Source organism: Parambassis ranga, chromosome 13 (genome assembly GCF_900634625.1).
Source record: "Parambassis ranga chromosome 13, fParRan2.1, whole genome shotgun sequence".
Classification (NCBI taxonomy): Eukaryota; Metazoa; Chordata; class Actinopteri; family Ambassidae; genus Parambassis; species Parambassis ranga.
In genome coordinates, this window is record NC_041033.1 from 18,238,366 (window position 1) to 18,252,149 (window position 13,784).

Sequence of the window (13,784 nt, forward strand, 5' to 3'; positions counted from 1 at the left end):
ATCATTAGTTCACATCAGGAGAACAACACAAAGCCGCATTATTCTCTATAATGCAATCACACAGCTTAGTAATTCAGCGTGTTTACAAGGCAAATTACACCCACACAAGTGTTTCCGCTATTGTGGCTAATTAGGCACCTTGCTCAGGTTATGCTTGGAATAAATATGTCTGATAATAAGGATGACATGCTGTAGGCGTGAGCTGGTTCACAAGTTTAAATTAACTCAAACACAAAAGTGATCCAGCTCTTAATGAAGTGCAGTCAGCTCCCACGCAATCCTGAAGAGCTGGTCTGATCAAACCCAGAGCATGTTGTGGTTTTAATGGGCTTGTTTCACCACAAACACACAGAAACCAGGCTCGGTTTGGGCCGATGACAGTGACTGTTCTGTTCAGCTGCCAGACATATTTATGTCACAAACTCCAATGTGGGTCAAAGTTTTATTTTCTCCTGCTTGTGGTTTCTCCACGTACCATAACAGTAAACAGTGTGTGCATGCAGCAGGTCTACTACACGCCGTCATTATCAGGGACTCGCTTTGCACAACATCACAGTGAGGAAACCACCACCAGGTGGAAGTCAGAACACTAACGATGCCGCATCCCATTTAGGTGTCCCAGTTACAGGGTCCTGCTTTTATGCATATGACATGGAAACATCATTAATTCATGTAATTGGTAACAAATGTGCTTTATCCTGCTGTGACAAGATAAATGTGTGAAACAGCAGACACGAGACTGTACACATAACACTTAAACAGCTGAATAAAAAGAATTATAAATCTTAAATGTTTTATAATATTTTTCTAACAAAATGCGTTTTTGCACTGTTGACAGGATGTCACAAAAAGAATGTGATGAACAATTCCATTACAAACAATCAAATAAAGGCAAATGTTGCAGCATTTGTTGGCCATACATTTAAATAGACTGTAAATAAAATAATATAAGAACCCTGTGAGGCCGTCCTAAAGATTCCTGAAGAGCAGTTTTGTCACTTGAATCCTAGGTAATAATAAAATAAAGAAATAATGAACAAAATAATAAAGAAAAATAACAATAAATAATACAAATAAATGCAAATATATAATAAAATTGGGTCTGACAGCTTGAGACAAACAGCACGCCCAATTAATATTGTTATCTAATTTCTCTACACGCATTATTAAAGTTAATCTTAAACTCAATTCATAATTTCAAACTTTTATAAACTACAGTTCACATAAAAAGGAAACTTATCTGTTCAACATGTGAACCTGTGATCTGGGGATTTAACATAGATCCTCAGAGATTGACTCATTTTGATTACCAGCCTCAAGTGGCCACTTTAGGAACTGCGGCTTTTTTCTGTTTTTCAGCCAAATAAATACTTCCGTACGAACATGCAAAAGGTGAGGTATTTAAGGTACAATACTCTTATTTAACAAACAATAATAATATAATATTTATAATTTCAGCCTCCTCTGGTTAGTATTTCTAATATTCCGCACCCAAAGCTGAGGCTCAGCATGATTTCCAGGCTGAGTAGTCAGATGTAGGAGTTTCAGAGGAGCACTTGAAGGCAGCAGCATGAAGTCCCCTGTACGTGGGGCAGCCCGTCAGCTGAGCTCATGAACGCATCCCGCCAGCAGAGCGCGTCCCTGCGCCTCGTACGGAAAGCGGGGATGCCTCCTACCGACCGCGGCTCAAACCCACTCCCCGTTTTCCGTGGAACTGTGAGAAGGAAAAGCCCTGTTGTTGTTTTAAACACTGTCAGAAAGCCCATGCACCGCGAGCTTCCTCCTCCACCCGCACCGCTCACAGGACTCCACCAGGATGCTGGCGAACTGCGCGCACGTCGGGCACAAAGTGGCCGGCTGCTTGATTTTCCTCTGCTTCTGTGAGTATACTCACTTTTACTTTCTAATACTCATGTCAGGGGGCTCGGAGCGGACAGACAGCTGTGCGCGGCGCACAGACGCCCGCAACACTGAACAGTTTGTGTGCTGTTTGAAAGGCGAAGCTTGTGTTTCAGTGTTGCGCTGATTTCAGTGTTTGCAAAACAAAAACCAGGCGAGCTGTGAGCGGATTGTCGTAACTGTTGGAGAAGTAGGGAGCCATGATCCGCCTCAACTTCCTGAGGAGTTGAAAGGCGATTTGCGCTCACCGGCTGCCATGTGGCAGTGGCTGTAAGTTTATACTGCGAGTCCACGCATGGAAAGCGTTCAACTCCGCGTCTTCCTGGAGAAATGTGTCCCCCTCCTCCTCCTGCGCTACAAGCGGCGCAGCTTCTCCCGAACACATCGGCGTGTCGCTGGCCCGGTGATCACACAGCCCTGCAGGCTACAGATCACTCCCCGAGGACCCGGGTGGTGGAGGGGTGGAGATGTGCGCAAGGAATGACTGAAGGATTCAACTACAGCTGGTGTCAATGCTTTAAATTACACTGTAGTTAAAGTTGTTGCAGAAATGGTAAAATCAATGACATTTTTATGAACTTTTATGCATTTAATTAGCAAAATTTGGTCAATAGAGGATGAATGAAATGTAAAATATATCAAATTAATTTAACTAAAAAATACTATGATCACACACATTGTTCAGATAATAAAGTGGCAGCGTTTTGGTCACAAAGCCAGGACAGAGGCAGAGGGACACACTGTATCAGTGCGTCTTCGTCCACATGTTCTGGATGCCAGAGCTGAGAAATCTGCTGATACCTGGATGTCTGTGGTCAGTTGTTTCTTAGTCTTGTGCATGTTTTTATGTGACTTATGCAGCAGTATGGAATTAATGGTGAGGTTTTATTGTAGGAGGAGATTGGCTTTCTGTCTGATGGGGAAATAACTAGGAGAGATCAAGAGAGAACAGACTTCATGTGAGACTTTAGGGTCAGCAAACTGTAACTTACTCTCTCTGCTGTGCTGAAATCTGCAGGATGATGGAGGTAAAACAGGCTGGTGTTATTGCCCCCTCTGATGTGATTTAACACCACCAGTAATCTCCATCAAAATTATTGCCACCTTTAAGTTGAATTAAAGCCACCTGCTGTGACACAGCACCCAGTGGTGTCACGGCTGTTATTGAATTATTAACATAATATCCCTATAGTATAAAGATCTTTACAGGCAGCACTGATCACGTTCCATCGGGTGGGATGCGGCACACAGTGTGTGGCTGCAGCTGTGTGGAGAGAATTGCACTGACCAACCAATATTGCATCTGCCCAGTGTACCATGTGGAGCTCCAAGTGAACAAAATGAGATAAATGCTGAGTGCAGGAGAGTCCGCCAGCCTTGACCAGCACTGAAGAAATAAATGTCACAAAAGACGCTACAACACACACAAGAATCTGCAAGCATGTTATATTACTGCAAGAAAAGAGCAACGTCTGCCCGAGGGGGATTAACACAGCAAACACTGTCATGGTAAAGGAGTGCAGACCCACAGGCCACGGGCTGAAAGAGTTTCTATGAATGTTAATGCTGCAAGAAATTACTACTGGTCACACTCATTTATTATTAATGGGATTGGACCTTGGGTAATGAGTTTTTAACCTACACTTAGTCGCTCCTTTGCCTTCCTTCTCTGCTGGCTTTACACCTGATGATGTCAGGTAGTAGTTTGCTGTCTTTACAAAGGTTTCTAAAAGGGAATGTCGGGGAAGTTGTCACTGTTTGGATCAGCCTGATTTCAGGTTTAACTGAAGGGTAATAGCTACACAAGCATGCAAATGTTGCCCTTTAATTGACCTAAAGTTTGCCACACTCCCTGTGTCTGAGCAAACATAGTGTGTGTGTGTGTGTGTGTGTTTGGCACCGAGTCAAGGACGTTTAGTTGGGCATCGCACTCTGTCAAGGCTGCCTCTCTGCTCCCCCCCTCCTGTATGTAATATTCATGGCACCACAGCCGAGGTCTGGAGAGGGGCCACTTTGGTGACATTAGGGTGCCACCTCTGCTGTTTCTCAATGATGTCATCATCCATGAAGATTGACCCGAGTCTCATTTCTGATGTGCAGTGGAGCGGTTTGCAGCTACAGGGGTCAGGAGTGGCACATTTCAATCGTGGCTCAGGTGATAGTTCAAAAAAATGTTCTGATCTTGAGGTCTAGTGCAAAGAAACAGATTATTTTGAGGCGAGGGAGCTGCGCACACAGACTGTGGATTGCAGCTCTAAGGCCGCTCAGTGACAGTAAAAAAAAACAAAGATTGTGATTGATGTGTTTGATGGCAGTTCTTAGAGTCAGCTGTGGTCACAGCTTTTTGGTGGTGACGACAGAAGGAGTGAGAGTGAAGCCACGTCGAGCTTTCTGTGCAGGCCGGATGGTCTCACTGTGGCTGACAGGGTGAGGAGGTCTGGGATTCAGGAGAAGGTTTCGGTGCAGCTGCTGATGTGGCTTCTTCAAACCCCCTCCCTCCAGAGCTGCCTCACTCTATCAGCTCCATCACTGAAGAGAACAGGAAGAGCCTCAGACTTGGTGAAGTCTGAGGCTCTGAGCAGTTTTTTTGGCTAAATATATAGATAAGATTTAAAATCAATAATAGCTTTGCCCCACAACACTAGGACCACACTCCCTATATGGATGTGTTCAAGGCTTGCATGCTAGTTCAGCACATAGGAATGTACATTCTAGAGCAATTTATATGCAAATGTGGTGGTCATGACACATTATATATGGAGATAGTGGCACTTTAGCACCTGTTTTGGTTTCATAGTTTCATATACTGGTGGTATGGTCTTGGAAACACCCACATAAAGCCATGGAAGTGAGCCAGCATGCACAAAAACAAGACCTCCCCTAACTTAGATGGAACCATCATCAATACAACTGCGACAGGTCAGTGTGCAGTGCCTGCAGTGAAAAATGTTTCTCCCAACAAGTGTCAGAAAACAGTGAAAAATGCCTGCTGTAATTCATACAAAACGAAGTATGTGGCAATATGTATTGACGTTGTGGTGATACATGTTATACTGTGATGCTTTATCCAGAGAGCAGGAAGTGACTGTTAATATGTAATTTATGCAGTCAGAGTTGAGAAGAAGTCATGTTTGTGTGCAGCTATGTCTGGAAATATTTATTGTCACCATTTAAAAAAAAAAAAAAAAAAAAAAAAAAAAGTTGAGTGCAGTAACGGGTTTGGGAGTTGTCTGTGTGGGTCCTCTATGGCTGCTGATGGCACTTGAGTCAGAATAGAAAGTTTAAATTTAATATGACACCCAGATGAAGCCGGGGCCTCGTGCATGCCGAACAGTTTGCTGAGCAGTTGTCACAATATACAAATCAAATGCATTATTACAACTTATGTGCGACTCGAACTGCGTGCCATCTGTGCCAACCCTTTGAAAAGCAACTTTTATTATAATGGCTTCCTCTCATCTGTGTCGCCACGCAGTGTTGTGATTCTCCCATGAAAGAGCTGGAATTCACAGACTTTTAAAACAACAGCAGAACATGTTCAAGCAGCATTTCTGATCATCAGACACAAAAATTCACAGTAATTCGGTGCATCGTCTCCTTTAGTGTGGACTGAAAACTGCCAAAGAGTTTTTCAGAGAAGCAGCAGAGACATATGGACGTTATGTGGAGACAATAACTATTCTCACAAATAGGAAGTGTTTCCATTTGAACTGTTCCATTTTTGCTGTTCGAATGTTGCACGACAAGAATAAAAATTGGACAGAGTGGGTCATGGCAGAAACAAAACTGAAGTTTAGCTCTAAGCTTGGAGTCCTTAAGTTTTCATTTATCAAAAATGACTCTGGTAATAGAAAACTTATCATATTAATGATTCTCAAATATGAAGATTTTTCTTTTTTTAGGCACTATAAACATGAGGTAAGGTCATACAGGTAACACAGGTTATTGCCAGTTGGCACCCAAGCCCCACCCCCTTAGCTGCAAAAGTTAGATTAAGGAGGTGGGCTGGGGATGGTGGAGGTCTATGCAATGTGGCAGACTCAAGAGTCCGTGGTTCGAGTCTCCAGGACACTGTGAACACCATTTTCAGCTGAAGGAGCTGGAAATCCCTCCCACATTTGAGGATGTAGGGAGAGGTAGGGTAGTGGGAGAAACACTCATAATAAATTTAGAAGGACTGAAATATGATCTCATGTCACGTTTTCTTGGCATCTCCTGCCTATTTTTGTGTGTCATGTATTTGAATTTTAAGCACTTGTACATATATTATTATATGCTGGTGGTGTGAAAACAACACACACTGATAATAGGGATGCTGAGCAATGTTAATTTACTCACAAAGTGTGCAGTGGTGGAAATTTAGGGACAGATTGTGGACAAATGCTAGCTTAACTTTTAGGGAGATCAAGATCCTGAAACCAGTTAAAAATACTACTGATGTCTGAGTGCACACCATAGCTGTGGACGCATTCGTAGTCCACCTGTGTCACTGCAGTCCAACAAGGCTGTCCTCAAATGCATTCTGCTAGTAATAAAGGAATGCATCAGGTGGATCCTTTGTGGCCCAATATAGGTAAGCATTCATTGGACCATATATTAAAATCTTCCCCTCAGCTGCTGCCATTCCATCAATCTGCGGCTTCTGATATACTCGTACATGCGTGTGCATAGACACACTGGAAACACATGTACATTCTGAGTGAAGAGTCCACATGCAATGCATAGTTCACAATATTTGAAAAGACTGAAGGACACCTCAGCATGGAGCCTGTAAGTGATCAAAAGGTGAGGATGTATAAATGATGAAGGATTTGATTTGATTTCTGAATAGACGAGGCTTTTCAAAAACAGTCGATCAGACAGTGACCAGTAAAAACGGCTTCATTGTCATTATAGGACACGTGCATAATATGGCTGTATGTGCTCATTTTGAATGTTTAAGTACTGGGAATATTATAAATAGGCACAAATGACCCATGGACCCATACAGACCTCCAGAGGCCACATCCTTCAGAGTCTGCTATTTTTACCAAAATACGTATTGCAGTGGTGCACAGGAATGTTGGTATTTGTAAATGGGATGGTGTAAAATGCAAGTAATTCTCAGGTACAGTGAGCTGCAGTCACATGGTCAGCCAGCTGCAGCTCTGCAGTCTGTACTTATGCAGCCATCAAAGACCAAAGCGAGACGAAATAGTGATAAATTAGATGAAATTTAATGTTTGGAACAGAATCCCAGTCAGATGTTGTTGCTGTGTCCTTTGTCCGTGGTGTGGTTCGTCCTCTCTGACCACTTCTCTCCACGTCGTGCCACACAGGCGGCGTGGTTGGTGTGTAAACAGTGTGCTGAGAGGTGCTTGCTGTCTGTGGTGTTTTTTTTAGAAGAGCTTGATAAGAGCTGAATCCAGGTTTAATGGCCCTCAGCTGGGCTGTGTTTGTGCACTGGTCTCAGAAGTGGCTCCTGGATGGGAGCCCTGCTGCCATATCAGCATCTGCGTGATTTTAGATTTTATTATATTTACTAGATTGAATAACTTATTTTTTCGGGCTCTTCACTGAAGCCTATTTAGACAGCCTTATTGTCTCATTTTGCTTTGAACAGTCCACGTGGACCTGGTGATTATCAGACCTCCTTCAGAGCTGACACTGACTGCTCATTTGCATTCATGCCAATATAATACACCTGGATAGCTGCCTGCTTAATGTGTTTTACTTATTTCAAAGCACTTTCCCTCTGCGCTCATTAAATACTGAATGAAATGGGATGTTAAGTCACACACTGACCAAACTATTAATTACTACAGATTCATTTTTACATGATATGCAGAAAGTTCATTAGAAGAAACTCTCCGGAGAGTCTTTTTCAGATCCTTTGAATGCTGCAGAGATACAACCATAACAACAGGATTCCCTCCCATTGTTAAGAGCACACTGTTTCCTGGCTAATTGCGCTCGACGTCTGCTTTTATTGCACTGACAATGAAAATTGAGCAGCTTGTCGAGACGCATTCAGCTAAACCATTCAGAGCTTCCAGCATGTAAAGAGTCGCAGAAAATCAAAGCGAGCAAGTTCCCCACAGTGTGGCTCAATTGAAAACATGGTTGGAAACAACAGACTTGATTATGCAGGTTGAGGAGGCGATGAGGTGGAGGTGCTCCCATCAGCATTCCTGACATTATGTAGGAAGTGACTCCCCCCTCTGCCTCTCTGTAAGTCTCTCCCCTCTCGTGGGTGAGCCATGAAAAGATGGGAAGTTTGAGCAGGTGTATGGTTGAAGTTGAATGTGTTCCTGCAGGAATACTCTTTTCCTGCCAAATGTTGCATTTTTCACACAGACACTCGCCAGGAAGCCAGATGAGGATGTGGTCTCTCTGCAGAGCTTTATGCCAGATCTGAGCTTCGTGTCTGAGAACTTCATGGACTTTAGACAATGACGTGGTGTATGGCCCAAATTGTACTTAGCAGTCTTAGCACTCTCGGCTGCAATGTGATGCAAATTATTACATTTTCCATATTGTACAATTGACCATTTTCTTCTGTTTTATCAGCAGGCACAGGCCTTTTTTTAAAAAAATGTATCTTCAGGAGCCCTCTGTTCTGAGAGAGTGTATTAAAAACAGGAATTTGCTGGTATTTATTTGCCCTCAACAGCACATCCTTGAGGTAGAGAGAACACCATGCAAACATTGCTTTCATTATTCGGCTGTTCTCTGTTTGGACCTTTTAAAGGCCTTCACCTGCCTTTTGTTTAACCAACATAAAACTTCAGTCTCGGTCTTCGGTCTGAGGAAAAAAAACAACATAAAAACTGCAGTTCCTCACCTGGCCACTTGAGGCATTCTCCTAAAACTTCTTCCTTCTCATCAGTTGCTGCTGTGTTAGGATGTTCATCATATTTTAGGTTCAAACAGACTAGATTGCTGTAATTCATTTTACAAGATGTGGTTTTCTCATCTGCAGCAAGCTTCTCCACCATTTTCTTAACAAATCCCCACCTCCAAGACTTTACATGTACTTATACACACAACCACAGGAGGGCGTATATCAAACAAGGAGATAAAACATCTGTTCAAGTGTGATTAATAAGCTCGATAAGTTGCTGCAAGTTGTCATATGTCCCTGGTCTCACATTTCTCTGGTTTTTGTGCATTATTTTTGAGGACGGTTGATTTAACAGCTCCTCAGCAGCTTTCCTCTCTATTTGTCTCTTTTTGTCCTCATCACATAAACACTCTAATAACTGTGAACTCGCAGCGTTGGTGTGCAGCAACAAACAAAAGTCTTTGAACAAAACATCTGCTGTTTTTTTTTTACTGTTTTTGAAACACTGGGAAAAAAAACCTCCTTCAGCTCAGTAGGCGCATTTGAACTTGTTTCCATTGTTGCTTTTTGGGCCCTCTCATGAGTCATATAATTAGCTTCATTACATTTGTTCTGAACTGGTGGCGTTATTCCAGGCTCTGCACATAGAAGTGTTTTGAACTCAGCTCTTTGAATAATTTAAGGTTCCCTTGCAATGGATTACATTAATATCTGCCCAAATTAGTGCAGACTGGGTCATAACAGCGAAGACACAGAGATTGTATCAATCTTATTGAAATATGTACTTTTTATATTGGACACTTTTTGTGCCATCACTGCGCTGTAGCAGGATTCCTCTGACAGCTCCTGCAGCGAGTCATGAGAGGAAATTTAACTATTTCTCTGGTCTATCACCTAATTAAAGTCAGGGTTTACGCTGACTGATGTCAGAGTGGAGGCAGCCTGATTTAATATAAACGGCTGTATTAATCCGTTCTCAGCGACGCTGCTGTTTTTTGATGTATTGATTTGAAATTCTGGGCATCTTTCTGCGAAGATTTTCTTGTCTCAGGATCGATGATGGTGTAATTGGATAGAAGCTCTCTGGGCTCTAATTACAAACTTGGATGGATGAACGGTGCTCTGGTGCTCTCATAGAGCCACCAGCAACTCTAACTCTCTAAGCCCTCAAATATTTTCTACTCAGTGTGTACATCAGGGTTTCGGATGGAAGAGTGATATTAAAATAACATTATAGACATTTCAGCTTAAAGTAAATTTGTTGCTGTTTGACTGTAATTATATCATTTCTTTCTGTTGTTTCAGGTCATATCAGTCTCACTGCTGGCAGCTCAGGAACAGGCTTGCAGGTAATAAAAACACGTGGCCTCTATTGTTCTTTATTTCCTGTGTGAAAATCAGTCCTGAAACCTGGTGCTGCTACAAGTTTCTCGACAGTGTGTGAATCATTCATTCATTTCCGGCTTTTCTCACCTATTAAAGCACAACCAGCCGACATAAACAACCATTTGAGTGGATTGATTATGGCCTCCGCTTTCAGGTGTCCGTTCGCTCTTTCCTCAAATACAAGATGATTTTTCCTGCTCCTGCGTTTCCTGTAGTCTGCAGTTGCTACTTGATAAATAATTAACATGTTCGGTTGCTCTGCCTCTTATTGGTGTGAGAGGATGTTGACAGTAAGCCTCCTGGCAGAGGTGCTTAGCATCACAGAAATGGGAAATTAATGTCTTCCTTTTTTACTGATGTCAACTGTTTCCCTCTCTGCTGAGGAAGTTTGAGCAAGTTGTTGTAAATGATGCAGAAATTGTCTTGAACTAAGCCTCCAGTGTGATTCAAATGGAAGTGTTTTGTTCTTTGTTCAGTTCTATTCATGAGAAGAAATTGGCCTCTAGTTTTAATTAAGTATCAGCTTCCTGAATGAAACAGTTGCTGCCACATTATCAGTGCACCTTTAAGAATGGATGCTCAGTCTGAGCATGTAAAGCAACCACCAGGGACAGCTGCCTGTCACAGTGATGGTACACACATTTAAATGACATCCATTCAGGAGACGACATTATGGGAATAAAGAGAGCTGAGTTTTCACAACAATGGAAACTTAATCAGGGAAAAAGTAATGTGCTGGAAAGAAAGACATTAAAACTTGTTCATAGAGTGAATCTGAAATGTTTTTATTTGGAAGTGTCTGGAAGAGCTTTAAGAAAAACAACACAATCACCAAACATCGTCAGTGATTTTTTTTATTGTCTGCAAAGATCACTATCTTTTAAAGGCTCTCACACACACTGTGTGTGAGTCTTAGTCATAATTTTGTTCGTATGAACCCGGCTGCTTTGTTTTTGGATCGCCTGAGCTGGAGAAGATAATGGTTTTTAGGTCATGGAAGCGCTCCAGTTTAGTTGTAGAACATCATGGAATTAACATCACAAGATTTACCGTTTATATGCACAACATTTTACTGCACAGGGTATAAATTTGTGGACTCTTCAGTAACATGATTTATAAAAGCCTTGGAAACAAAGCAGTTAATGACTTGCAAGCAGCATTGACTTCCTTGGCAGTTACTGTAGATCTTTACTGTTGATCTTTCAGTTCTCATGTTTGATTTCTGGCTCTACATGGTTTGCTATATAACAGACATCATTATGGAAACAATGAAAGATGTGTAAAATGTGGATCTTAACATCTTACCCTGTTTTTTATGCCTAACTGTAACATGTTTCATGCCACAGTGAGTGAAAACAAAACCGCTTGCGGTATCAGGGGGACCTGAACCTCGGACTGTGTGAAGGTCCGTCATGCTGCCTGTACCACCACCGTCTACATATGTGTACTACTGATGTGGACTTTTGTAGCTGTATTGGTTCCATGACTCCAGGCAATATGGTCCTAGGTTCTTTTAGCCTAAATGTAAGAATGCGTCATATGTGGGACGGTACGTTCATAACTGTGTGTCTCCTCTGTTCCGTGTATTCTCAAACAAATAGTTTTTGTGTGGATGTGTTTGATAATCCAGATAATAATAATAATCCTGATAATTTGATAATCCGCCTCCTAAATCATTTTTAATTGCTCTGAAATATTAGTAAAGCTCAAAAAGGAAGAAATGAAGTGTTTTTGGCTACTGACTCCAGTGTGCAGCTTCCTCTGCTGAACAAAGACACACAAATCATTTTGGATTCTTTACAAACAACAACACAGGATGCTGAGTTCTATTTAACATATAGAAAATAAGAAAGCTTGTTAGCCCTGCAACATGAAATGGTACATTAAGGCCCCGGTATGATGAAATACAGCAGCAGCAGGTGAGTGCTGTTTACTTTACAGTGACTGACTGTTTGCGTCCCTCCAATCAAAGCAGAGATTTGTCAGGCTGTATACGTTGATTGATATTATTGCCTATAACATTGCAACAATCAGTGTAAGAAATGTAAAGCAGAAAACATGGCTGCAGCACAGTGTAATTATCTTTCAGTGTAGTCCACAGCTTGTGCAGAGAACACAGACCCCCCGCCTCGCTGTCTCCTTTTGAAGATGGCCTGAAGCCTCAGATGACTGGCATCAGCCTGAACTGAGAATGACTCTGAGAAGTTGGCGAAGGCAGGCGCAGGTTCTGTGATTATCTGTCGCTTTGGGGCTTCATAAACATAAACAACACACACACCACCAATTCGCCGATGTAAGCAGAAGTGCCTCGATATAGTGAGAGGCCGGTTACCCGATGTGAGGAAGTATTTCCAAACCTCCAAAAAAGAGGACACAAACTGCAGGGTTAAGACAGGAAGCTTTACTTTGAAAGGGTCACTTTCACCTTCTGGTGCTTTTTACTGGATGTGCAAGCACCAGCAGTCATACACAAGCTCTCAAAAGTGAGTCATGGACTTTTTTCATGTGTTTTCAGGCTAAATGGTACCTTCACATTTGCAGTTACATAATCCGAATATCTACCGTTCTTCTTGATGCCCTGCAGGTTGAAACAACAATGTGCTTCACATGTAGGCTGTGTCCAGATAGCAGGCGTAACTGCCTCTCATGTACATCTGTGACCATGTATAAAGTGCTGAGAACCAGCTGTGAAGGATATACTTTTTTTTTCTAGGATGCACTCAATCTGAAGTTCAAATCAGTCGTCAACATAATGACCAGTCTGGTGTGGAAGGAGCCATTTTGTAATGATGTACTCTCTTCAGAACCACACGTCTTGGTTGTATGCAGTCTGTTGTTGTGGCTGTCACTCCACGCAGAAAGCTCTTTTCTTATTCTTCACTTGTCCCTTGTGCCTTGGCAGTTTTCTTTTAAGAAAATCAAACTGAAGAGGAGATGTGTGTGTGTGTGTGTGTGTGTGTGTGTGTGTGTGTCTGAATCTTTGCTTCGACTTTCTCTGCACTGACCTCAGCTGCAGCCCTTCCTTTCTTTCTGAGATAACAAAAACCTGTAAGATTGCTGCCAATATTCACCTGGAGATCCAGCCGGGAGGAAAGAAAAACCTGTTAAAAACCAGCAGGAGGCACCCACTCATCTGCATCCATTAACCTCTAACATCATCTTTCTCTGGAAGCGCATCGTTTGGACAAAGTCCTGTAAACACCTTCAGAACAGGATTTGCTGCAAGGCTTTTAACTGTTCTCTGAGTAAACTCAGTTTGTCTGCATGGATCCCATTTAGTCGTTCCTTTTTACATCGTTTTTAAATGTAGTGTGAATACATGGATATTTCATATGAAAGAAGAAGAAAAGGTCTTTAGAAAAATGTAAAAACTATCAACAGAATTATGCAGAATTAGAAGCTGTGGAGCACACAGAGCTGTGGTTGTTCTCATTATACTGATTGTCATTGTATTTTTTTTAAAGGACAACTTGTTCACACTGCAGGTGGTGACTTCAGCCAAACTTTAGTGGCTTTCAGTGGCCGTGTTATGGAGCCTCCAGATCCTCCTGTCCTTCTGGAAATGGAGAGTATGACGCCAGCATAAGCCGGGATTAGGAGCGTGTGAGTGTCTGTGTTTGATTGACAGCAGATGGAGAAGAAGAGATAAAGTAAAGCAAACTTACACTGAGCTCAT

The 13,784-nt window shown here is 42.2% G+C and overlaps 1 protein-coding gene across 1 annotated transcript in view; it reads left to right on the forward strand.

Annotated features, from left to right (window-relative positions):
* The first annotated feature begins 1,653 nt into the window (after window positions 1–1,653).
* b3glcta (beta 3-glucosyltransferase a) overlaps window positions 1,654–13,784 on the forward strand; it is a 60,152-nt gene continuing 48,021 nt past the window's right edge. The window contains exons 1-2 of the mRNA XM_028419559.1: window positions 1,654–1,880; window positions 10,028–10,071. Coding sequence (XP_028275360.1) covers window positions 1,817–1,880; window positions 10,028–10,071 — 108 coding nt within the window. The 5' untranslated portion in view covers window positions 1,654–1,816. The remainder of the gene's footprint in view (window positions 1,881–10,027; window positions 10,072–13,784) is intronic.